Genomic DNA, 26,382 nt, shown 5'->3' on the forward strand with positions numbered 1-26,382 from the left:
AACCCCTGACATTCTGTGGTTCTGTGATCTCCAAGAGGAACAGCAGTCTAATTGCCACAGGGGTAGTCTTATCTGATGCTTCTGAAAATCTTTATTGTAGTGCTCAAAGAATCTTAATGTTTGATTGATAGCATCTCTTAGCATTAGCACCATAGTTTTAATATAGATAATCATGTGTATGTACTTTCATACTTCTTTACCAATTACCTTAATTTTAGAAACATAAGATTTTTTTTTTTGTTTTAAATGCTTTTGGGCTTTTGTTGTTTCATAAACAATAAAGGTTTATACAGTGGCTCACAGCAGTTTCTTTTCAGAAGGGATGTCAGGGGAATATTCTCTACCCCCTTGTTGCCAAGGTAAAGTAGTTATGCATCAAAAAGAAATGTTGCTGCTAGAACAATACATTTGCAAGCGAAATGAGTGACTTTGAAGCTATAACAATATTCTGTTGTAATGACAATTGCAATTGTACCTGATGAATATTGTGCCTGAGGTGATTGGTGGATGATGGAGCAAAGGAATGACAGCTTCTTACTGCATGGTCTCAGAGAGCTGTAGTCTCTTCCATGCATCTTTCTCTGACAGTGCCTTTATGTCCCAGCCAGCAGGATGTATCATTTGGGTGACGTAGGAGAGTAGCAAAATAGGGGTTTCTGAGGCTATGCCTGTGTAGCCAAGTGCTGCTGTGATTGTGCTGCAGGAAAGTCAGTCTGAACTGGTTTCAGCTGGGCTGGCACTGGTGGCACTGGTGGCATTGGTGGCATGGTGGCACGTGCTTCACTGCAGGAATGATACAGGGCCATAGCCAGGCTTGCTGGTGGGGCAGGTAAAACAGAAGTCTGCCACAGTGTTTCTTTGGACTTTTTGTTCTGTTTTATTTTTTTTCTGCAGCAATTAGAGGAAAGCTAATATGTGCAGGTCAAACTAATATGTGCAGGTCAGCTAAGTTTTAGCTCTTGTCTCATTTAACTCTGTAGACATATCTGCAGACAAACAAACCTGTTGTGCTGTCTTAATTCTGCTTTAATATCAGACTGCAGTAAAAATACCATAGTTGCATGAAACTGTAGCAGCTTTGTGCTTTATTCATAAATAGGTAAACCAGAAGGGTTTGTTATTGTGCTTACTAGTGAGAAGAATAACAGTAATTGGTTAATGTAGGAAAAAAACCCCACCAACAAAAAAGCAACAAACCAAAAAAAAAACCCCAAACCAACCCCACCACAACCTGTTGTTTTTACAGGGCTAGTTAGACTTCGTTCAAGTCCATTTCCTAAGCTTCAGGGGACAGAGTATGTGCTTAATATCACAGCTACTGATGATAACACCTCTGGAGGACCCCATTCTCTTACAAGTACTGCCCAGGTTGTTGTGAAAATTGATGATGTCAACAACAACAAACCTGTCTTTCCAAAGGTAAATACGTGAGGCTCAGTGATTTCTGTTAGACCATGTGGTAAATGTTTAAGACTGTGCTGTCACTGCCAGGAGTGCAGCAGATGAGCTATTCAAGAAGTGGTCCAGCTTCCCTCTCTCACTGAGTGATGCCTGATGCTGTCTCCATCTTTTCCATCCCCTTTCTTGTGGCAGAACAGCTCCTGTGAGCACTGTTTTTTTCCTGAACCACATCTTATCTCTGGCATTTTAGAAGATGAGGTTGAGTGACTGACTTTTGGAGGTTCAGTGTGACATGTGTGTGGAGGGATCAGTAGGTAGAGGTGTCTATGCAATGGTATTGTTACAGAATATTCAAAAATACCTCCCTAAATTACATAGGTGGCTTCTGATGATTGCATGTGTGGAACTGATGAGAGAGAGAGCAATGAAAGTGTTTTAGCTTAGCTTGTAAAGTACTGTAAAAAATAAATGCTTGAATGTTTTCAGAATGTGAATTTCATATTGAAGATCTCTTGTCTATAAATTTCAAGTTTGATGCTGATGACTAAAATGTTGATAGGCAATATTGTATGTTTTGAGGATTCAGTGACTTCATGTCAGTCTTGGAAATTCTCAGTAATCTGTCCTGCATAAAGTTACTTTGTGTAGAAATCTCTTTTTGACCAAAGCAATTCTGTGGTTTGGCAACTCTGTGGCCTCTTTTTTATGACTTTGGCTAATATAAAATAATATTTGCATTTGGAAGCATATGCAACTGTAACCTTTTCTCCAGATGTTTTCATTAGATGGAGATGCCCAGTGGCCTCATCTTGTGTATTCTTTGTGTAACTGCAAAACAGCAAGTGAAGTCTGTAAATTAATCATGGTACAGATAAAACATTACCATCAGTACATATGAATAGAAGTGTAGCTAAATTTTTTTTTTTTCCCCTCTAGTTTATCTTTAAATCAAATAGCATGGTAAATCCTTGTTTTTTCCTTCTTTTTTTCCTCCCCTCTCTTAGTGTCAGTACTATCAGGAACATGCTTCTGTACTGGAAAACCAGCCTTCAGGGACAGTTGTGTTGAAGGTTGAAGCCACTGATGCTGATGAGGGAGCCAATGGTGTAGTGAAATATGGCTTGATGCACAGAAGTGGTGTCCTACCAGCATTTAGTATTCATCCTGACACAGGTAAAGCAAGTATCAGAACTGATACTGGCACATAGAAACCACTTTGTTACACTGAGGAAAAGAAAGCTTAAATAAAATCAGATCTCATACTTTTTCATTTAGTTTTTTGATAGCAGACAAGACATAAACTGTATTGATTGTATGAACAAATGTTCTCTTTTTAGTTTCATGCATATCCAATAGTGAAGTAGAACTGATGTTTTCCCTGAAATGTGAAAGTTCTGTGTGAAATAACTTCTGTGGTTTTGTAACTGGATTTGAAAATAACACTGTTCTAAGTGCCAGTTATCTTGCATCATTGCTAATGGCATATAAATAATTTATCTAAAAGGCAGTAGTCTTACAAAAAGCAAAGAGACTGTGTCTTGGAAGGCCAAAACTAAATTTGGGCTGAACTTTTGGAGGATAATAGATATGAAACATGCCTTTAACCTGTATTTAACTGCTCTTCAAAAGAAATATTTTTTAATAAACTAATTCTCTGAAGGTTACTTTGGTACTTATCTCCATTTTTTAAATTTAAGTCCAATTGTGTGTAGATGTGTGTATGAAGCTTGCATCTGCCTCAGTAGTACAGTTTAAGCTCTTGATATTGTTAAATCTTGTGATTGAATCCTTGAATCTGAAGATCACCTTATGGATCTGTTTAACGTGTTGCATTGTAGCTGAGTGTATCAACAGACAAACAGCTAAATGCAGACTATTGTCAAATGCATAGTATTTTAACTTTCTGGTAATTTAATTTGTTTTCAGGGGTTCTAACAACTGTTCAGGTATTGGATCGAGAAAAACAGAGGGAATATCCCATCAGTGTGACAGCAACAGATCAGGCAGCGGAACCACTCATTGGAATATGCCAGATAAATATTCTCGTCCTGGACCAAAATGACAATGACCCCAGATTTGAAAACACCCACTATGAATGTAATTGAGAGTCATTGGATAGAGTTTCGGTGCCCTGAGTGTGAGCTTACCTGATGTCTAAGATTTTGGGGGGTTGTCTTTCCTGGCAGTAGATCATGTGACCAAGTAGGTGATTGCAGTGAGAGATGCATTAGATTAATTGCAGGATTGTTACTCTGTGTAACATGCAATGCAACAAGTACAGTCTTAACTTGTAGGCCTTCCTGGGTGTCCTGTGGAAAAATTCCTTGAAGCAATAGCCATGGCAGTATCTTTCCTTACCTGGGTGTACCTACTGGCTGTGGTACTATACAGAGTTGTGAAAGCTGTAGTAAGAATATGAGTGTACAGCACTGAGCATTATCTGGATCCTTCTTTTTCTGATTAATGAGTTTTGGTTGTAATTTTTGATTACGTGCATTTCCTTCTCCCATTTGAATTTCATAATTCTTCATGGTTTGTTGTTTTATCTTTCCTTCTTGGTTCTTCAAAAAAACCTTCCTGTTCATGGATAAACACCCAGAGGCATGTATAATATTAATTTAAAAAAGAAGACTGATAATTCTCAGTTAGTTACACTGTGCAACCTAGAAAGTAGTTTCTGACAGTGTGGTCCTTTTCTTCTGATTTTATGCAGTAAATGAAAATTCCATTTATGTGTATTTCCCACAGAACAACTAGTCTGTTAGCATAAATACAAGAAAAAAAAATAGTGTCTTATGAGAGAAGAATTCCAGGTTATGAATGTGATAATGTGAAGTTCAAATATGATCTGTAGCTCTGGAGCACTAGCAGCTCTTTGAAATATTCAGTTTGATTTTTATGGCTATTGTTCCAAGGAATATAAAGTTATAGTTTCCATATGTTGTTGCTTTAGTGTTTCTTTACTTGACGTACTTTGAAGATCTGCTTCAGTGAATTAACCATCAGTTTGAAATGTCCTTTCTTACGTTAGATTTCCTAAAAGAGGACACAAGAGTTGGGACCAGTTTTCTTCGTGTTGCAGCCCGTGATGATGACTACAGCTCAAATGCTGCCATTACATATTCATTAGCAAATGAAGAACCAAATTATTTACAAATTGATCCTACTACAGGCTGGGTGTTTGTGAACCAGCCCATTTCTCAGGTGTGGTACTTGCTTTTCTTTTTAAGCTGGCTATCAATATATCACAGGAGGGGCTGAGGGCATGAGTTTGTTTTACCCCTTCACATTAAAGGATCAGTGTGTCATGATTAAACATGTCTAAGTGTAAGACATTTAGCTGATGAGTTCAATGATTGTGAACTGCATGTAATCAAGCCCTGCTTCTTGCTGGAAAGTAGCAGCTGACAGCAGTTCCTCTGAGAACTTGTTCTTCCCATTTTGTTAGTATTTTTTAGCTTTGGCATAGTAATACTGGGGACTGGAGGGTTGAGGCTGTAAACAGGGGAGCAGGAACCCGAGTGTAGGACTCCATGATGTTAACAGGCAATGAGTTAAGACACAAACCTGAATGTGGAAGTTTGAAATTTTGAATCTGATATGGATTCCCAACTTCATGCATGTTAGTCTTGGTAGATTAAGCATAGTAACCTCTGTAAGGGGATGGCATAATGAACAAAATTTTAGGTAACTACCTGAAACAGTTTACCAGTTTCAGCCATTTCTAAATACCCACGTAAGCAGTTTGATATTTTCAGAATTGTAAAGTAGTTTGTACTGAAACAAAAATATTGTAGATTTCAATCTCTAAATACCTATTAGGCACAAAGTTTAACTTCTGAGTAACTGACACAAAACTTTACTAAAGGCATGTCCTTTCTATAGGTTTTCTTCATTGAATCTAAGAACCCTACAGACCTAATAACAAAAACTTTTCATAGGTAACCTTAAGAATTCAGAGGCTCCACAAAGTGTGTTTTTTGTTTGTTTTGTTTTTGTTTTAAACTGTGAAATTTGCTAAGGTTTATTCAGACAAATAGCAACATTTTCTCATAATATTAAGCAAAGCAAATTACAAAATTTTCAGCAACCTTGCACCTCCTTGGTATTCTGGGTTCAGGATTCTGCAATTGTCAATTTTTTTTTTTTCTCCTGTGCAGGTTCTAAGTGTGCCTTTAATTTTATGTATTCATTTATTCTGTAAAAAAAAAAAGCTCATCAGAGCCCTGATCAAAACTCTGTTAACAAAACCTTTTTTTGCTGTTCAGAGGTCTTCCATAATTCAAGAGATCATTGCTACGGATGGAGGCAATAGGAGCAGTAAAGTTGAACTTGTAGTAACTGTTACCAGTGCAAAAAACCAGCCTCCACAGTGGGAAAGAGAGAGCTATGAGGTTGTTATTCCAGAGAATACTGCACGAGATGTGTCAGTTTTGGTAAGGGCGGGACAAACTTTTTATCTCTCTAGAGTTCTAAGACTATAGAGTAATTGAATGTTGCATATTTACTTAAATATGGTGAGCTTTTATAACAGTTTTGTGTATTGTAGGGACCAGTGTTCTGCTATTCATATTCTTTCAAAAATTCTAAGGGTGACAGATATTTTTGTTTTAATTTCTATGCATGCAACCATTATTTAATTTCCTGCCCATTCGGACAACACTGTAGGTTTTCTGATTTTTGTAATGCTTTTGTGTTATCTGAGGTGATTATTGAGCTTAAAGTACTTTAAAGTTTTTCGTTTTGATTGCTTGAAATGAGTAGCTGAAACAGCTTTACGAGGTAACTCCAAAGCACATATTTTTAGGGTAAAAGCCTGAGTACCAAACATTTAATGACTGGTAACCTTTGGCTGCAGCTGTTTGTGGCATATAGTTGTACCAGGCAGGGCTAAGATTTGGTATCAGCAAGTTCTGGTCCTAGTGTTTTCTGTTGAGAGCTGAAGGTCTGTGAGAGTCAGTACACAAAGACTTTTTGGAGTTGTTGCTGTACTTACAAAAGTGTTGATTACACAATCTTTTTGAACCCTGCAGACTGTCAAAGCAACTTCTCCCCTCGGTGATCCCCGTGTGACTTACAGCCTAGAAGAGGGACTCGTTCCAGAGACCAACATGCCAGTTCATTTCTGCCTGACTCCAAACAGACACGATGGTTCTGCTTCAATCCTGGTAGCTGAGCCCCTAGATTATGAAACAACAAAGAGCTTTCTGCTGCGGGTTCGAGCACAGAACGTTGCTGCAGCTCCACTGGCAGCATTCACTACAGTCTATATTAATATAACAGGTGTGTAAGCTGTTCAGTGATGTTAGAGTGTAATTGTAGCACTTTTTGTTTCTTCAAAGTTTTATGGTTTTCTCTTTATACACTCTTTGATGTCTTAGATGTCAATGACAATGTCCCATTCTTCACTTCATCTATTTATGAAGCCTCAGTAACAGAGGGAGCTGATGTGGGGACATTTGTCGTTCAGGTGTCTGCCACCGACCTTGACCTTGGTCAAAATGGTGAGGTAAGCAGGGGGGGACCTACATCTTCTATAAGGAAAGGTATGGAATAGCTTCTGTGTGAGCAATGGCTAAATAGACTAGAAGTCTTTGACCTAAAAAAGGGATGACGAACGACTAAAGGGAAACAGATGAAATAAAATGGTTAATGAGATGTTTTTCTCTCTTGCCATGTGAAAAATGCAATTAAGATTAGTAGGTGCGAGATGGAACACAAAGAACAAATATTGATACAACCTGTAGTTCAGGTGAAAAACTTGCTATAGAATGCACTGATTTGGAAAGGTCTACATAGACCTAAGATGTGAGTTGTAAGTCATTGGGGGTCCTGAAAACTGAGTCCTTAGAAAATACATCAAGTGAAGACCAAAAGAGGATGCATTTGTTACTGATTTTAAAAATTAGAAGTAGATATATCCTAAGAATAAGAGTGCAAGCTGTAGTCAAGTGCACAAAACCAGACACATAACAGACTAGAACATGGTCCATCACACTGAGCAAGTTCAAATTCAGCTCGCCTGTGGGCATGTATTAGTAGCTGGAATCTGCAGCTGAGTTTGGGTGCTGTTGCACAAGCACGGTGCAAATGTGAACTAGTGAACTTGGGAACTGATTAGACAAGACAAATGCACTTCCTTTACGTCTTGGCAGTCAACATGCAAGGAAGTTATCTGACTTCAAACTAGATTGCTCAAGCTGGCGATTTTACCCAGCTTTCCCTGATAAGATTCTCAAACACAAGACTGTTCTTCCTCTCTTTAAGTAGTGAACCATCCAACAAAAGGAAAGTATAGATTAATGGCTTCTTTTTAATCCTTTAGATAACTTACTCCTTGTTACACGACAGTGGCAGCGACTACACATATTTTCACTTGGACTCAGAGACAGGCTCAATATACACTGCCTCAGTATTTGATAGAGAGGAGAAGGGGTCCTATCTTCTAGAAGTCAAGGCAGTAGATGGCTCTGAATCAGCTCGACCTGGAAAACATGGGAAGCCAAACTCTGGTAAGAGATGAGTGTCTGTTGTATGATTTTACTTGGACTGGTGTCTGAAAACAGGAGGTTGGAAATGCAAGACAAAATGTTACTTTCCTTTTTTCAAGTGTACTTGAGAATGAATGTCCTTTTTTTTTTTTTTACCTTTTTTGCAACAGTTCTGTTGGAAGCATTTTATATGACGATCAGGCAAGTTGTTCTGAAATTAGAAGAAAACCAGGAATTCATAGAGTTTAGAGAGTATTTACTAGCTAGCAAAGATGTGCCCTTTATCGGTAGGATGCAGATCTTTGGGTAATGGAGATGTTTCTCAATGCACTGCATATGGTGCTGTATCGAGTCAAAAGTAATTATGAAGTATGAAGCAGGACAGTTCAAGATAGAAAATCTTATTCTCAGTCGATGGCTGTGCCTAAATTAGGACTTAAAATTCAGCTTTTGTGCCTTCAGGGCAAAAAGTTATGGCTAAAAACTTTATAATTGCCATATTGAGCATCAGTTATTCACATATTATCTGCTTAAACAAACTGGATGTGACATGCATTTGATATCCAAGTGCTTTTGAGTAATATTGGTATATATATTGTCCACAACCCCAAGGGTTTGTTTCTGTGTTGTCTGCATTTCATGTGTAGCTAGGCAGTTTAAGGAATTGCAGCTGACAGAAGTGGCACAGCTGAATATTCTAATCTCTTGTTTCTTCTCCCTCTAGACACAGCCTACGTGTGCGTTTTTATCAGTGACGTGAATGATAACAAGCCTGTCTTTACTCAGAGTGTCTATGAAGTAAATGTGGATGAAGACCAGGATGTGGGCACGACTATCATTAGAGTCAGTGCTAATGATGAAGACGAAGGTAAAGTATGGGAATTCCCCATAGCTGTGTCTAAAATATTATTGATTTATTTTCAACGCACCAAGACATATTTAGTGGCGTTAGAAAAGAAAATGTCTTTTAGTCTCTAGATTTTAAGTGTGAACTGACTGAGCATGAACAGTAGTAGTTCATAATGAAGCTGTGAGGCATGAGTCAAATAACTTTTAGTTTGGGAGGCAATGCATTTAATGTGGGATGGTGGGGAATAATTTCTGTGCCAGCAAATACAAATTTATTATAGATCATATCATTTTCTTACAGATGGGCACCAATAAAAATTTCCTGGTTGACTAAAATGAATGAAACTTGATTTCAGTGATATTCATCTGTTTTCTCTATGGGCAGTATAGTTATATTGTGCTTTTTTTTGGTACACATTCTCACATTTGAAACTAGACTTCCTAAATGCTTGTGATGTGTCTTAGCTATATTGCTCTATCTGCAAATCATTCAGGAATTCAGCCATTCAGTCATGTAAAAATAAATACATAACCAGTACTCATAAAGCAGAGAGGGAACAGTACAGACTTCCTTCTTTTGGCCATGGTGCACTACTAATTTGACTTTGCTGTACAGTGAAACATACCTTTTTTGTTGCATGAGTCCCAGAGGACTGTTCTGTCAGCATGTCCATGAAGTGCAAGTACATCCTGGCTGCAGTTGGTATCTCACCCACTCAGGGAGGTTGAGCCAAATGCAGCGAGGTTGTACTGAAGAAGGATTTACCTACTCAAGGAACTTTTAGGTTGTTACATAGGCTGCCTGTAAATCTACTATACAGTGATGGATCAGGGGACCTTATGGTTATATATGGCACTTTGTTTCTGTCCTCTTAATAGAGTAAATTACTAAAGATGTAGCTGTGAAAGAAGAGAAGAAGAATCGTAATGTGGAGTTAGAGCATGCAGAAAGGTTAAAAGTCTTTACTTGATGTAAAACCACTGGCAAATTGGTACTGCAGCTGAAATTCTGAGAAGTTCTGTTAGGACTGTCTCCTCTGGTTTAATATGTTATTTCCCTTTTTGTTGGTAAAGCCCATGTATAAATGAATATGAGTGCAAATAAGAATTTGTCCTGTAGCCTTGGCCAGTCATTTTGATCCTTCAGTGAATTGGAGGGATTGTAAGTAGAAGCAGAATTAATACTTCATTGCAAAGGCACATTTTATAATTAGACACAAATTGAAGAATCAAAAATGCTGTTAAGTAAATTGATGTAGCTGCATGTTTCTAAAGACCACAAAACTATAATATCTAAATCAGTTATCCTGTGATTTGTACTTCATCTTAACATCCCATTTTTTCATCTTCTTCAAGAAATGTGTGTTTTCTGACACTGTTGGTAATTGACAGGAACAAATGCTAAACTGCGCTATCAGATCACAGCTGGAAACATGGGAGGAGTACTTGATGTAGACCCAGAAACTGGAGCCATTTTTATTACCCAGCTACTGGATTATGAAGAAACAAAAATGTATGAGATTCACTTGTTGGCCTCTGATGGGAAATGGGAAGATTATGCTGTTATCATCATCAATGTCATGAATAAAAATGATGAGACTCCAGTTTTCTCTACCAGTGAATACTATGGAAGTATAATTGAGGAACTGGATGGGTTACCCATCTTTGTACTTCAGGTAATGTATGCAGTTTTGGAGATGGTATTATATCAATGAAAGAGCACAGGTTCATAATAATCCAGCACATATATGTTAATGAAATTTAGTTCTACTGAGCTTTTTTTTGTCAGCGGATGAAGAGAAATGAACTTTTATGGGAAAATAATTGCAAATAAGTAGGATAAGCAGGGTGGATCATTTGTGATCCTAAAAAGCAAACCACTAACATTTAAAAATAGCTGTCAGAATAACACGGTTAAATTACCTCTATAAATAGGAAAAAAAAAAGATTAATATTCTAATCCCCACATTGTTACTGTAGTGCAAAGTGCATTCATCTGCCCCGAGCTGCTCCGCAGCCACCGCCCGTTCGCAGAGTACCTGGCATGTGTTTGTGGCACGTCAGGTGCTTTTGTTCAGGCTCCTTTAGACTGTAGCAGCCTACAGGATATAATGCAGCCATTACATATGTTCCAATTTCTATGTCTTTGTTTTCAAAACTTTTGCAGGTTATGGCAAACGACCCCGATAGTAGTGTGGAGGAAGGAGACGTGAGGTACTCGTTGCACGGGCACGGTGCAGCTGATGCTTTCACGATAGACGAGAAAACGGGCAGCATCTACTCACACAGGATGCTGGATCGGGAGGAGAGGGCACTGTGGAGATTTGTTGTATTGGCTACTGATGAGGGTGGAGAAGGACTTACAGGGTTTGCTGATGTGATGATTAACGTGTGGGATATAAACGACAATGCACCCCTGTTCACGTGCATGCCTGATGATTGCAGAGGGAGTGTTTTCGAAAATTCTCCTGCAGACACGTTGGTCATGGAAATGGGTGCAGTTGATCGTGACGATCCAAATGTAGGTCTGAATGCTGTCCTGACCTACAGGATAACAGAGAATGTAAAAAATGAATTTGGCACTGACATGTTTAATATCAATCCCGATACTGGTACAATCCATGTAGCGGAGGGAATGCTAGACAGAGAGAGGACTGACAATTATTTTCTTACTGTTGAAGCAAGAGATGGGGGAGGGCTAACAGGAACTGGCACTGCCACTATCTGGATTGCAGATGTCAATGATCATGTACCTAAATTCACAAAAAAGATGTGGCAGGCAACAGTTCCTGAAAACAGTGCCATCGACTCAGAAGTTCTGCAGGTGTGCGCTACAGATGGAGATATTGGGGAGAACGCAGAATTAATGTTCAGTATTATTAGGGGAGACCCAGATCAGAAGTTTTACATTGAGAATGACACAGAATGGCAATGTGCCACTATTCGACTGAAAAAAACCCTGGATTTTGAGAATCCCCATGAAAGGCAGTTTAATCTTACTGTTGCAGTGGAAGATCCTGATTTTTCTAGTGTTGCAGTGTGCCTGATCGAAGTTGAAGACTCTAATGACCACAGCCCAGTTTTCCTTTCTCAGTTCGTTCAGACAAGCCCTTTCTTTGAAAATGTGCCTGTAGGTACTACAGTCACTACCGTGAGAGCTACAGACAAGGATTCTGGTTTGAATGGGAACATAGTCTATTCTGTCAGGTCAGATTCGGATCCTATGGGACAGTTTGCGGTTGACCGACACGGCCACGTGACTGTGGCCAATACACTAGATCGTGAAGTCATTCACAAGTACAGTTTAATTGTACAAGCTTCAGATCAAGGGACACCTGCCCACACTGGAAGCGTGACCGTTCTGATTAACTTGCTTGATGTTAATGACAACGGGCCAAGGTTTGAGGCACCATACATGCCTGTAGTTTGGGAAAATACATTGAGGCCTGAGATAGTGCCTATGAACCACACATCCAGACTGCTTCATGCGTTTGATCCGGACAGTGAGGAAAATGGGCCACCCTTTACATTTTCATTGCCACCAGATTATCAGAGTTCTTTGGATTTTTCTCTCACTGACAACAGAAATAGCACAGCAACTGTAACTGCTTTGAGGTCCTTCGACAGAGAAGAGCAGAAGGTGTTTCATCTGCCAGTAGTTATAACAGACAGTGGGATGCCAGCTATGAGCTCTACAAGTACCCTGACTATAACAATTGGTGATGAAAATGACAATTGCCATCAGTCTGGCCATAAGGAAGTCTATGTGTACAGTTACAAAGGTAAGTGCTATCTGGATATGATAATCAGATTCATGAATATATATTGCACATATATAGCATGAATATGTGTAATTTTACACATGATTTCTCTCATGCACCTCTTTATTTTTTTAAGTGGTTTATATATTTAAATCATGAAACTCCTCTTCTGTAAACTCCTAACTAAAGTGGAGTGGGTAAAGTATATTTATATAAACTGCACTGAAAAGCAAAAATTAAATGCAGATTTATTATAATTTATCTCAACAGGAAAATGGTCAACAACAGTGCTTGGGGAGGTGTTTGCACCAGATCAAGATGACTGGGACAATAAAACATTTGTCTCTGAAGGAAAACTGCTCGAGTGAGGATTGTATTTGTGTCAAAATGAGTAATACTTATGCTTCTTTAGTTATTTTACCATATATTTTTTTTGTGTTCAGGATCTGCATAAAGACAGAGTTATTGAGTGTATTAAGGAGTGTACCTTCTGAATGCTCTTTTTCTTCTTACTTGGGTCACTGGATATTAAGAAAGTAATGCATGAAATATTTTTTCCAAGAGAAGGCAGGATCACACTGTGGTGCTGACTTTTAGTCAGATTGTCATCATTAATTTATTTAAAATGTGCATTCTGTAAGATCCAATTTAAGCATAGGTGAAATTTTTAATACTTGCTCTCACATGTTAGAGTTGATGGAATACAAATCCCAAACTTAAAAGGGCAGAATGGAATAATTTCATCAAAAGTGGAAAGGAGTTTGGTGATCTCCTTCGATGACTGAATTCACAGTTGCATGTGAAAACTATGACTCAGATTAGTGGAGTTTTTTTCTATTAATAGAAAAGTTGAACTGGATCCTTAATTCCTGCTTATGCGTTATTTGTTCATATCATGAAATGAGATGGCATATAGTGTAGTTGTATGCTGTTTGAAATACAGAAAATGGGTGAGAAAATGAATGTGAATTTTTTTCTCTGGCATGAATAAGAGTTTAAAAACTTCATAGAGCCTGAAATTAAAGACAAGACTTTCTGTCCATCAGCAGTCCCTGAGCCTGTTTCCATGTTAAGAGGTTACTGGTCCGTAATAGTAGTCATGGAATATTTCCATTAATTACTGATTACTGTCCCTTTGAGGTGGCAAATGAAGATGTTATCAGAGATTTCAGACAGACCTTACCTTGTTCCAGATGGAAAATGAGAACCTGCAATGACTGTGTGGTTTAGACACTTGCTGTTACTTATCTCACAGACCTGCCCATGGTGATGAAGTTGAACCCCATGCTTCAGTTACACACTGCTTTTATTCAAGTTTGGGAAAGTCTGTAACAGAAACATCTTTTTATAAAATCTGCAGATTGTCATTTCTGAATTAAGGTGTTCCTGGTGCTTTTTTGTGGTTGTCTGCTAATCCCTGTAAGTTTTGATCCTATAACCTTCATAGTAACATTTAAAGCCTTCTGAATTATGTTATTTTAAATAAGTGCTCAGTTTTGTTTTATTGAAGTTTCCTAACTGAAGGTTTATGTCTAGGTCTCTCAGATTAAATAAGAGGACTGGTTCTTTGATGATGGTGGATAACACTCCTCAAGGAATATATAACTTAAAAATTAGAATTTCTGATGGAGTTTGTCCTGATGTTATATCTACAGTACAAATCAATGTCAAAGAGCTGGAAAATGAAGCCATACAAAACTCGGCCTCTGTGCGTCTCTCAGGTCAGTTTTATTTTCTAGCAAGAGTTTAGATCAGTTCCTTCTATAACTGAAGGATTATGTGATGTAAATACTATGATATCAGTGCCTGATGTACTTACCACTGTAGGGCATTTCCTGATTTGTTTCCATATTGTTAAATAAGAAATAAATTGAGAAATTAGCCTGTGGTCTCTCAGTATTTCATGTTTATCTGTTTGTGAATCCCAAACTCAGATGTCACAGCGGAGGAGTTCATAAGGAGAGGTGAAGATGGCAAAACGAGACATGACAAGTTCAAGGAGCTACTAGCAAAAATGTTACCTGCTGAGCTTAGTGATGTCATTGTCTTCAGCGTGATGGACGTTGATGGGAAACAGACAGATGTAAGATTTGCTGTCCAGGATGGTTCAGCATATTACAGACCTGAGAAGCTGCATGCTGAGATGGCAGCCTTTAAAGAAGAGGTATATTCTCCAGGGTTATCAAGCATCTGTTTAACTCTTTCTATATCTTGGATAGCTGTGTAGATGTTGAGACTCGTCAGAGTGACCAAGTAGGAAATACCAGAGACAGATAATACTCAGGAAGCATAGTTCTTCTGAATATTTATTGAATTACTGCAGCAATACTATAGAAAATTGCATAGATTTAAAATATTCTGTGCCATAGTATATGACAAGTGAATTAATCAAAGTGGTAACAAGAGAATTACTTCACATATTTTAATGAAAAAATGTTTGTATTAATTATATATCCCCTTCCAATATTTAATGAATAGCTTTAGTGAGTAATCACCAATAGTTTACAGAAAACTGATCATAGCTGGAGAATTTCTCCACTAGTTTTTGTACATGTGTTTAAGTATAAATATAGAAAATCAGTAATTAACACTGGAATTATTCACTGAATAGCTAAAGAAATAGTATGTTTACATTACCTCTTTGGGATATAGCTTTACAACAGCCATTTTTATTTAGCAGAAAAATAATCTGTTGTAATACTGTAAAGGAGACAAGTTTGTTTATATACACAGTGGTTTGCTACAGCAGTATGAGGTAGCTGTCTAGATGTCTCTCCACTGATGGGGATAGATGTGGGTGGCAGACATGAATCTGCATTGACAGGATTCATCCTGTCATTCTAAAGCAGATTTTATGCCCTTGGGGATATGTCTTTCAATACATGTGATGATATTTGAGGATATACTGACAATTGATTATGGAGGTCAGAGTTCTTAACAGTGGTGAACTGAGACAGCTTCACAAGTGAAAAAAGCACACTTTAGTATTTATCTATTTGTTTTGATCTTTTCAAAGCTTGTTTTGAAGCTACTTGTCATACATCTTATTATTGAGAAAAATAGATATTAAATGTGTAAATTAAGAGAGTCCAAGTTAGTTTTACGTTCAGTGTGAGAGTAGTGAGGTCTTTTGTATTGAGGTTTGGGCACTAAATGTGCATCATTTTAATGTATGCAAATCACCAAATAACAAATGAAATTCTGCAGCTTTATAGGTGCCTGTGCAGAATCCCCAAACAAGTAGAAGGGAGAAATCCATTGGGCCGGGGAACAAACTTGGTGATAACTTAGACCATTGTGTAGGCTACTGGCTAAAGTACAAAAGGTCTGAAATAATGGCAGCCTTGATAGTTAAAGCATTAATTAGGACAAGACTGGTGATGTGCTTAACTGTATTTTCTCTTAGATCCAGTCAGCTTTACAACTGCCCATTTCTCAGATCGATGTGGATGAGTGTGTGAACACGAACTGCAGCGAGGGCAGTGGCTGTGCAAACTACCTCACCCTGAGTGACATCCCAGCAGTGGTGGATGCTGGCAGCACGTCCTTTGTCTCAGTAACCCCCTCCATCCGTGCAGTCTGCACCTGCTCAGCTAGGGACCACCTCCATCAGTCCTGTTCCTCCTACCCTCAAAGCCCTTGCCTCAATGGCGGGACGTGTATTGACACTTCGAACGGTTACAGGTGAGGAGACCTGAATTGGAGATTCTCTTACTTCTTTTCTATTTTTAAAGTGTTGAGTGGAGTTTAAAAGCTACAGGTCTAAAAAAATCATTCCTTCTGACTGAAGGGGAAACAAAATAGGCAATGAGGGTGCTGGAGTGTAAACCTGATGGCAACAAGACCTTTCACTGATGGCCCAAAGATGGTGCTGTAGTCCTGAAGGCGGCAGAAATAAACGTGTAAGAAGGAAAACCCTGGGGAAAAAACAGTGATATAATTAACATGTATAATTTTTTAAGAGCATCCAATTCAGTATGAAGGAGTGGGAAGTGTGTCCTCGGGTTTTGTTTGCTTTGTTTAGATTTTTTTTTTTTCTGGAAGAATAATAATAAAGGTAAGTATGCATGGTAGCAGCAGGGATGTAGGGACAGTGAAATGTAGTTTAAAAAATTGGTGATAAGGATAATGTTTAGAAAACATTAGATGGGAAACTTGGTTTATTATAGCATTACCTGGCATGCACCAGTATTCCTCTAAGTGAAATCATACTGGTTTATTTTAGCTAGAAATTAACCTCCCTAAGTTTTCTCTGCAATAAATTGATCAATTGATGTTTGGTGTTCTATGTGACTTATTTAAGGAAATAATTCACTGTTCTTAAAAGCATGGCCTCAACAATACTTTCTTTTGGAGATAGTGTAGTGGATAAATATGCTTTGTACTCTTAAAGTATTTTAAGTACTTGCCAATCATCCTTGAAACTCTGCTAAAATCTTGGTTTACTGCGTTTTTTTTTTTGCTGTGATTTTAAGTGCCACATTTAAGTGCTACATTTAAGTGCTACATTTGTTGCATGTAAGCCAAAAAAAAAACCAAAGTTGAACACTGGGGAATTTTGACTATTCTTTGGATTTGTGCTCTTTCAGATGTCTTTGCCCTGCTTCATTCCATGGACCAGACTGCCAGCAGACTAAGCACAGTTTCCATGGAAATGGTTATGCATGGTTTCGTCCCATCAGGCCTTGTTTTGAAAGCTTGCTCTCTCTAGAGTTTATTACTATGGATCCAGATGGACTTCTACTATATAGCGGTCCTGTATCAAATCCAGAACCTGGGAGGATAGAACACTTCATTGCAATAGGTACTTTGGCAAAAGTGGTTGAAAAAATTAACTGTCTTTTGGGACTGGGTTGCCTGTGAACAGCGTAGTAGTTACAGTATGAATTTTGTCTTTTCACCTTATGAAATAATTTATTTTCTGGATTGAAAATATTTTGAAACATTTCCTGATAGGTCTGTCTTCTTCAATGTCTATTTTTGTAGCCTGCAGCGATAGCTTTAGGTCCATCACAGAGTTGGAGAAATCAAGGGGAAAGCAAAATGGACAGATGGATAAATAGGGGAAAAAAAATAAAAGTGATCCCCCTAGGAAAGCTGTGGTGATTTAAGGGAATTTGCTGTAATTTGGAGATAGGTATTACATGGTTAATGCAGTCTTAGTGTGTGTTATTCTTACCCAGTTTGGTGAGAAAGGAAAGCCACTTAAACTGCTTTCAGTCTTGGGTCATTTTTGCACTTTTTTAAAACAGACAATGATTTGATGGATGAATCCAGCCCCAAAATGCCACTGTAGGAAAATTCAGTACACAAATAGAACTCGTTGCTTTAAGTTGACATGTATAAAGGGTTACTACGGCTTATTTTTTTCTGAATTAATATACAAGATGCACAGTGTGTTTGGAATTTTCCTAATTAATTGAAAGGTAACGTTGTTGGATATTGTGAAATCATTTGAGAGGTTTGGCTGACACGCCTGAGGGCTGTGCGGCCATCCTGCGAGATTTGGATGGAGAGCTGGACCAAGAGGAACCTCATGGGGTTCAACAAGAAGAAGTGCAGAGTCCTGCACCTGGGCAGGAGGAATAAAATGCATCAGTACAGGTTAGGAGGTGATCTGCTAGAGAGCAGCTCTGTGGAGAGGGACCTTGGAGTCCTGGTGGACAACAAGTTGTCCATAGACAGCAGTGTGCCCTTGGGGCCAGGAAGGTCAATGGGATCCTGGGGTGCATTAAGAAAAGTGTGTCCAGCAGAACAAGGGAGGTCCTCCTGCCCCTCTGCTCTGCCCTGGTTAGAGCACACCTGGAGTATTGTGTCCAGTTCTGGGCTCCCCATTTCAAGAGGGACAGAGATCTACTGGAGAGAGTCCAGCACAGGGCTATGAGGACGACTGGGGGACTGGAACAACTGCCTTATGAGGAGAGGCTGAGAGACCTGGGGCTTGTTAGTCTGGAGAAGAGAAGACTTTAAGGGGGATCTAATTAGTGTGTATCAGTATAGGAAGGCTGGGTGTCAGGAAGGAAGGGGCAACCTCTTCTCACTTATGCCCTGAGGAAGAACTTCTTTACTGTAAGGGTTCCAGAGCACTGAACAGGCTCCCCAGGGAGGTTGTGGAGTCTCCTACCTTGGAGACTTTTAATATCCATCTGGATGCGTTCCTGTGTGACCTGCCCTAGACTAGATGGTCCTTGCTCTGGGGAGCTGGACTCCAACCCCTAACATTCTGTGATTCTATGATTCATTTAGCTTTTTTTTTTTTTTTTCAGTTACTTGTTAAGTTGAGTAGAACATGGGAGAGAGTAAAACCTGCATGTGTGAATTGTTTTAGAGCATTCTAAAATTGCAGATTGCTTATCAGGAATTAGTTTCAGCATTTTGACACAGAGGTGGCACAATCTAAATTACAAAAAGAAATACCACATTGAATGACTATTTCTGCATAATAGAAGCCATAGAATATAATTCTAGTGATTTCTGTAGTGAACTCCTTTTTATGTGACTGGCAAAACCCATGAAATGAATGCGTTCACTGTCTGCTAACACATCCAAAATGGGAAGATTCTTGTAGGTGAATTTCTTGTTCATGTTGTGTTAGAACTCTCCAGTGGAATTCCTGTGCTGAAGATGAGCCATGGCTCAGGTTTTGTGATGCTGCAGTTTCCAAGTCACGTGAATGTATCAGACAAAAAGTGGCATCATCTAGAAGTGAGAACCAATGGTCAGGTCAGTTATTTTCTTTTTTCCCACATCAGGATATTTATATTTCCAGTAACATTTCTCAGTGCAGAAACATGAGGGTAGAAAAAGGGACTGGGTAATTTAATGTATTATTCTTATTATACTTGTAGATTTGATGAATAATACAAGTTTTGGGGAGACAGCATTGTCAGTTCCAAATCTACCTGTGTTGTAAACCATACTCTGGGATCAGAGGATCTTTTTTCTTGCTTTTTAAGCTCTTCAGCACATGGGGAATGTGCATAAAGGCTTAGCTGTAATTTGCACATTTGGTGTACACATTTGGACACTGAATTCAATTACCTATGGATAAAAAGCAGACAATTATTTGTTTGCAAATGCCGTTATAGTTTTGTGAAAGTGGTTAAACTACTCAAAAGCATAAATTAAATGCAGAGTTAAGTGCCTTCTTTTATTAAATGGTTGCATTTTGGCTTCATTGGTTATTGCAAGATGGAAAACATCAGGAAAAAAAATACAGCAACGCCACCTGCTAGATGGTATGTAAAAAAAAAACAATGAAAATTTGATACATCTTGTTTATTGAATTCTACAGAAATTCTGAATTCAGTAATTCTGTGTATTGGTGTAGGATGTTCGATTCATTTTGGATCACTGCAGTGCAGCTGTTGTTTCAGAACCAGAAGGAGTAGGCAAATGGCTGTCTACTGAAGATCGTACAAATTGTGAAGTCTTCGGGTCTGTTCCACGAAGAGCAAGGTACATTTCTGGAGATGATTGACTGAAAGACAGTTTTTCTAAGGCCTTTGAATTTTTGACCTATCAAATTGAGCTTTTGTGGCTCCTGTGTACCATCTGTTACCCACAGGATTTCTCTCACTTTATTTAGCAAGTCATTGTAAGCCTGTTCTTGAATACCACATTAAATTAGGCCAGTTGACTTTTTAATAGCAACAACTCTGGATCCTCAACCAATCTGACTGTCTGATTTGTATAAGTCTGAGAGCTCCTACTGACAACCTTTGGCAAACGTGTTAAGGCAAACTAAGACACCAGTGTCTTCTGTGGATCCAGAGCTATTGCCTTTGTAGCACAGTCAGAGGAAGGGCATGTGCAGCCACACCTCAGCTGTTCACTCCCAGCCTGGTGTACTCGGATAAACTGCTGCTGAGGAAGGCAGGCTGGTGCTGGTGTGCTGGCCTGGGGCTGCACTGCCTCAAAGTGGGACGTACAGTCCACCTGAGGTTGGTTTTCAGTGAGGTAATACAGCCAGAGCTCAGTAATGACTCTGTTGGGAAGGGGCTCTGGAGAGGAGAGAGGCACTCCAGGGGGTCTGCAGTCAGATCCATTTATTGCAAAGTTTTACAGCCTTTTATAGTCGACAAGAGACAGCCCCCTGAGCCCCACAGGTCAACGAGCCTGAGCTGAGTGACTGGTTGGGTAACAGTTACTGTCCATACGCTGTCCACGCGCTCTGCCAGCTTTGCCTAGTTCACAAAGTTGTTAGGAGAAAGTTCTGCTGATGTTTACAAACTTGCCTGGGCGAGCAGCCAGCAGAATCCACTAGCTGTAAACATTTGCTATTTGATAGATACTTCTGTGAATTTTCTCAGGCTTACAAGGATCTCACTGACTACACTGTTTTTTTCATGCTCAGCAGAACGTGCCATCCTGCTCTGCAAATCACGATTCCACATGGCTCTGGTGGTTTAAATTGCTTGTGCTGTTGGGTCAGCCCTTGGCCTCAGTTAAAACTGAAAAAGTTGGAAAATCTTATTTGGGAAGTGGTTGTTACATATCGCGTTAGATAGAGGGGTGTGCTCAGCTGCATTCTACAGGGGTTTGGACTCAGGATAATCCAATCCTTTGGACCCATGATGTTGCCCTGCTGATGACACCAAGCTGGGAAAAATGACCAGTATGTTGGAGAGCATGGCTGGGGATTAAAAATTATCTCAACAAACTGAAAATAGTACCTGGAAATATTCTGTGTTTTTCCACTATGTCCAAGGGCCAAGTACTGTGCATAGGCAGAAATAACCAGCCTCAAATAGGGAGAAGGGAACAACAGCTAAGTATCAGTGAAAGACAAGGATAGTAGTTGGAGAGTGAGTCAACAATGCTGCATTAACATGAAAAAGGCAACCACTGTGCAGTAATACCTCAACATGTGTACCTCTTTGAAACATGGAAAAGAATCCTTCCACTCTAGTTAGCACTCTTTAGCCTCAGCTGGAGTCCTGGGTCCAGTTTGTGCAGCACAGTGCAGGCTAAATGAGCACTGACTGGGTAGTCCTGAGAAGAGCAATGCCTGTAATCAGCTTCCCTTGAGAATAAGACCTATCACGAAGGAAGGAATTGAGGTCACTTAACTGAAAGAAGAGAAAACTGAGGAGAGATATCAAAAGTCTCAGTGTATATAAAAGAAAGAGTGCTACAAAGAGGATTTGGACAATTTCTTCTGTATAGGGCCTTAAGTTACAGTGAGAAAAATTTAGATTATATTTTAGGGAAACCTTTGTATTAAGAAAGATACTCAAGCTGTGGAATAGGTAGTCCCAGCAAGAGCGTTAGGATTATGCCTTAGCAGCAGATGCATGGAGGCCTTGTGGTCATGAAGGAGCACACAAAAAGGGAAAAATGTAAGAACAAATGAAACCAAAAAGTGGAGTTGATAACTCAGGGAAGAAGAAACTTTGTGACAACTAGAATATGTGGAATTCTTAGGCACAGAGAGATGATTGGGAGCTACTGCCTGAACGTGTGTACTGTACCTTTTAAAACATATTGAGCAAGCTTCTAGGTTTCTGACCTTTATCATGCCCAAAACAGTCTTTGTTGTAGTATTCCTGCAGCCTAGGATGCATGACCACCCACAGAAGCACCTGAAGGAGAATATGGTATCTAGCTGTTCCTGTCTTGAACACCTGTCTTGAATTCCCAATAGACTTCACTGCCAAGTTTAAAAAATAAATGACCCCTTGTCTTACAGGGCTGGCTTCTGCTCACTGACTGACTGCAGTTCAGAGAAGGAAGACCAGATAGTTGCATTCTTTTGTTATTTTAGATTACCTCTGTTATTTGGAAATGCAGTGCAGATGTTTGTTTGTCTGCCCTGTTATATAATGCCTATGTCTGAAGGCAAAGTCACATCTCTTTTTGTCATCCATATAATTTTTCAAGGTATTTGAATGTGAACTATGTTCTACAGCTGGGTGGTGTGAAAGAGTCGTTACCATATTCTTATCCACAACTGCAACACAAACACTTCTCTGGTTGTTTGCACAATTTCATCTTGGATACTCAGGTAAGGGAAGTGTAACCTTTTGCTTTAGCAAAGGAGTAGACTTTTTTTAATTAAATTTTTGGTAGGTTTGGATTATACCTGAAACTTTTGCCTCTGTTAATCTGTGTGACACCTGTATGTGTCAGTGTAAAAGAGAAGAAAATTCTGGATTTTTCTGTAATAATTAGGATAGCTACCTTGAAAAGTTATTTCTCCATTGCAAACATAGGTATTTGTGAGCCAGAAACTGGTGCTTTGTTTATCTCCTACTTCATGGAGCTGTGTTCCAGGTTTCTTTGTACATTTGGGGAACTTCTGAATGGTGGTTGTGTAATGATATATTTATCCCAGCTGCCTGGTTTGTTAGGAAATATTGGGATTTTTTGCTTTCATAGTCAGTTGAGTTTATTCATAGGCAAAATATGATCTCGACAATACGTTGAAACCTGAATGTCAAAAAGCAAACTTAGCATCTTAAGCAGTGCAGATGAAGAACACACTGTTACTTGATACAGCTATTTCTGCTTAAAAATAAAGTGTAAATGTTTCTTAAGTAATATTTCAGTGTTGTGCAATTTTCTCTTGAAGGTGTATGACCTTCAGTCTCCTGCAGAGTCTCTGAATAGCTTCCCTGGCTGCACACTCACGGATGGGAGCTGTGAGACCATGGGGTCTCCTTCCTGTGGTAGTCACGGGAGGTGCCTTGGAGGCTGGGGCTCGTTTGCTTGCCACTGTTGGCCAGGTTACTACGGCGATCGATGCGAGAAAGGTGAAGTCTGGTTTTCTCTTCTGTTATTGAGAGGCTGGTAAATTTTATGATACAGAAAACTTAAACGTTTGCAGGTAATGATTGCTGAGGTGGTTTCTGATGCTTACATCATGTAAAGCCATTTTTTCAGTGTAGTCACCTGTGATTTTCAACAACTTCTTTTCTAATTCTCTTTGAGGACTTTCTCACTCTCAGATCATTTCTTTATTCCTGAAAGTGTTTGTGCAATAACTGTATAATGGAGACTGACAAAAGAATTGTGAACAAAATTACTTGTTCTTGTTACAGTTTTTTGAATTTGCACCTGCTTAAACTTTCAGAAGTATCTAATAGCCTGAAACTTAAATCCAGGTGTGCCAGTACCACTTACTGTGCAAAATTAGAACTACACAACAGGAATTGGAAATTACTTGCCTGCTGGTGTCTGGAGGAGACTCAGTTGGCTTAAGGATCTGCACTTCTGGTGTAGTAGGAACTTTTCTTTAGCCCTCACATAGCCAAAGTTTACAGCAAATAAATAACCATAAAATAGCAGGTTGTGAAAATTAATACTTTGCAGTCTCTTTTATCTTGGTTGGAGCTTTTGCTTTCCTGCTGTCATACTGTGTCAACATTGTAATGAGACGCATTAGCAGGATGACATCAGGAGGGAGATGACCTCTTTACAGAGGAAGATGAAGTGGGAGAGGGACTGGGGAAGTTGTGGAAACAGAAAAAGGGACATGCCCCAAAAGACAAGTTACGTCTCATGGTTCTGTGCTGTGCATTCCAAGTTTTTTCTTCTACTTTCAACTCTTACTATGAAAATAATGGAAACCATAACATTTTCCTCTCCCTACAAAACAGCTTAAAGGTCTTTATGCTGTCTTTTTAGTTGCCAAGGAGTATACGTTTGGGCCAGGGAGCCACATTCACTATCAGCTGCCCGGCAGCCTGCCTGCCCGTAGGACACTGTTTGAGGCTGTGATTAGGACCCGGCAGCCTGACAGTGTCATCACCAGCATGTCATCTCGACAGAAGGATGAACACATCACCCTGCAGGTGAGCGAGGCATTCCAGGCAGTAACAGCCCAAAGTTAATGCTGGTGAGTGCTTAGCCTGGAGCACCGTTAGCTTAAGAATTGGAAATGAATCCAAAAACCTTATGCTAAGCACAGAAACTTTGGGATTCACTTTATGGACACTTACAGCTCTGATCCTTCACTTATTGACTACGCAGCCATAGTAGCCCCTTACATTTCGAAGGAATTTATTGCCAGTTACAGTGAAGTACAGTTTGCTGTACAGAATAGGATGAGTAATGTGTCTACCCTGGTGTCCTATTCAGCCATGGGGCGTGAATTCATGAGAGGCTGATTCTGCATAGCCAAGAAGGGTGCCTGTACCAGTTCTAACAATGTCTGACTCTCAAATTGGCCACCTCTTAATTTTATGCATGCTTCTGACTGAGTCACCTCTTCAGCAAAATTGATTTGAGCTGCCAGTGTAGAAGCAATACACCAGATTCTCAGTCATTTGAACACTCTGAATTTGTCCAAGAGAAAGTAACCTTCCCCTGTTTCTGAGTGAATTACGTACTGCTGTGAGTACACTGCTCCCAGTATTTAGTTCAACAGCACATGAAGTGTCTTTGTGTTGCACTGAACATGCAGCATAAACATACCCTAAGTTTAAACAAATGCTTTAAGATTGATTTTGCATACAAGTCTCAGTTCAAGTACTGTGACAGTTATTGGGTAATACAAAATGTCAGGTGATGACTTTTTTTTTTTTTCTTACTACTTTGTTAATTATTCACCAGGTTGTTCAGGGATTCTTGGTGGTCTCATATAATCTGGGGGATGGAGACTATTCTGTAAGCCTTCCCTCCTACCACGTTGATAATGGTGAGTGGCATCACATCACACTGGAGAGACATGAGAATGAATTTACTCTTCGCCTTTATGAAGGAGGTGGGAGGAGAGAAATTGTGAAAGCAGCAGGAGTATACAAAGAGATTGTGATTGACCCCAGCAGCTTGGTCCTTGGGAACACCTACCCATTCAATCAAAACAAGAGTTTTCAAGGTGAGGAATTCTAGATCTCATTGTTCAGAATGTGGACGTATGAAAATGAAAGCTTGTTGGCACTACCTGGGAATATTGTGAGAAGCTTTCTTGTTTGTCAGCCTCACCTCCATCCCTGGGAAGGTGATGGAACAACTTGTTCTTATCACTATCTCTGTTCAATATCTTCATCAATGACCTGGAGGAGGGTACAGAGTGTCCCCTCAGCAAGTTGGCTGATGACACTAAGCTGGGAGGAGTGGCTGACACACCAGAAGGCTGTGCTGCCATCCAGAGAGACCTGGACAGGCTGGAGAGCTGGGCGGAGAGGAACCTGATGGAGTTTAACAAGGGCAAGTGTTGAGTTCTGCACTTGGGGAAGAGAAACAGCATGCACCAGGACAGGTTGGGGGTGACCTGCTGGAGAGCAGTGTAGGGGAAAGGGACCTGGGGGCTGTTTTATTACCTTTGTGGACTACCTGCATATTACTGGATTTGCAGTCACTCAGCTGAAGTATTAACTGAGATTAGAAATGGTTTATTGAATTAGAGCTAACAGTTTAAATTTTCAGCAACTGAGTGGGCGAAGTCATTATGTCTGTTAACAAACAAATCAGTTTCCATCCTGGAAATGGGATAGTTACACAAAGGATATAGAGCAATGTGAGGTGAAGATACCCAAAGCAGCTCTGTACTCTTGCCTCTTTCAGCAGGTAACCCTTAGCCCAAATTCAAAGTCTAAGTAATGCACATCTTTTATCTTGACAAGAGAGACACTCACCTGGTTCAATGTGCCTGGTATCTGCCTGTTCCCTCTCTGTCTCCCATGCCTTTCACCTCTTTAAACAGATTCCAGTGAAACTGTTTGAAACAAGGTGGTGATGTTTCCATCACGTAAACCTATTTCAGTGAGTAACACGAAAGTGTGAGCAGAAAACATACAAAATGTTTCTGCATTAAATAGAACAGCAACTTAAAACATAAGCATCACAAATTATTTAGAAAAAGGTTGTTTTCTGTTGTTTCACTGGTAGTATTCCAATAACTAAAGTTCATGCTGAGAACTATTTTGAGAACTATT

The 26,382-nt window shown here is 39.4% G+C and overlaps 1 protein-coding gene across 1 annotated transcript; it reads left to right on the plus strand.

Annotated features, from left to right (window-relative positions):
- Positions 1-1,246: 1,246 nt before the first annotated feature.
- On the plus strand, positions 1,247-25,322 carry LOC103770584 (neural-cadherin-like; the record flags this gene model as incomplete). Its single annotated transcript, XM_008937848.1, has 22 exons — positions 1,247-1,419; positions 2,406-2,574; positions 3,328-3,498; positions 4,433-4,607; positions 5,672-5,837; positions 6,435-6,684; positions 6,783-6,910; positions 7,727-7,913; positions 8,617-8,760; positions 10,134-10,417; positions 10,909-12,523; positions 12,773-12,866; positions 14,039-14,223; positions 14,437-14,666; positions 15,909-16,186; positions 17,092-17,306; positions 19,098-19,225; positions 19,833-19,960; positions 22,385-22,508; positions 23,076-23,256; positions 24,131-24,297; positions 25,058-25,322. Coding segments are annotated over 22 exons (5,457 nt in total), but the record flags the coding sequence as incomplete, so codon positions are not given.
- Positions 25,323-26,382: the final 1,060 nt, after the last annotated feature.

This window comes from Merops nubicus, unplaced genomic scaffold, assembly GCF_000691845.1.
Source record: "Merops nubicus isolate BGI_N331 unplaced genomic scaffold, ASM69184v1 scaffold11573, whole genome shotgun sequence".
NCBI classification, from domain to species: domain Eukaryota; kingdom Metazoa; phylum Chordata; class Aves; order Coraciiformes; family Meropidae; genus Merops; species Merops nubicus.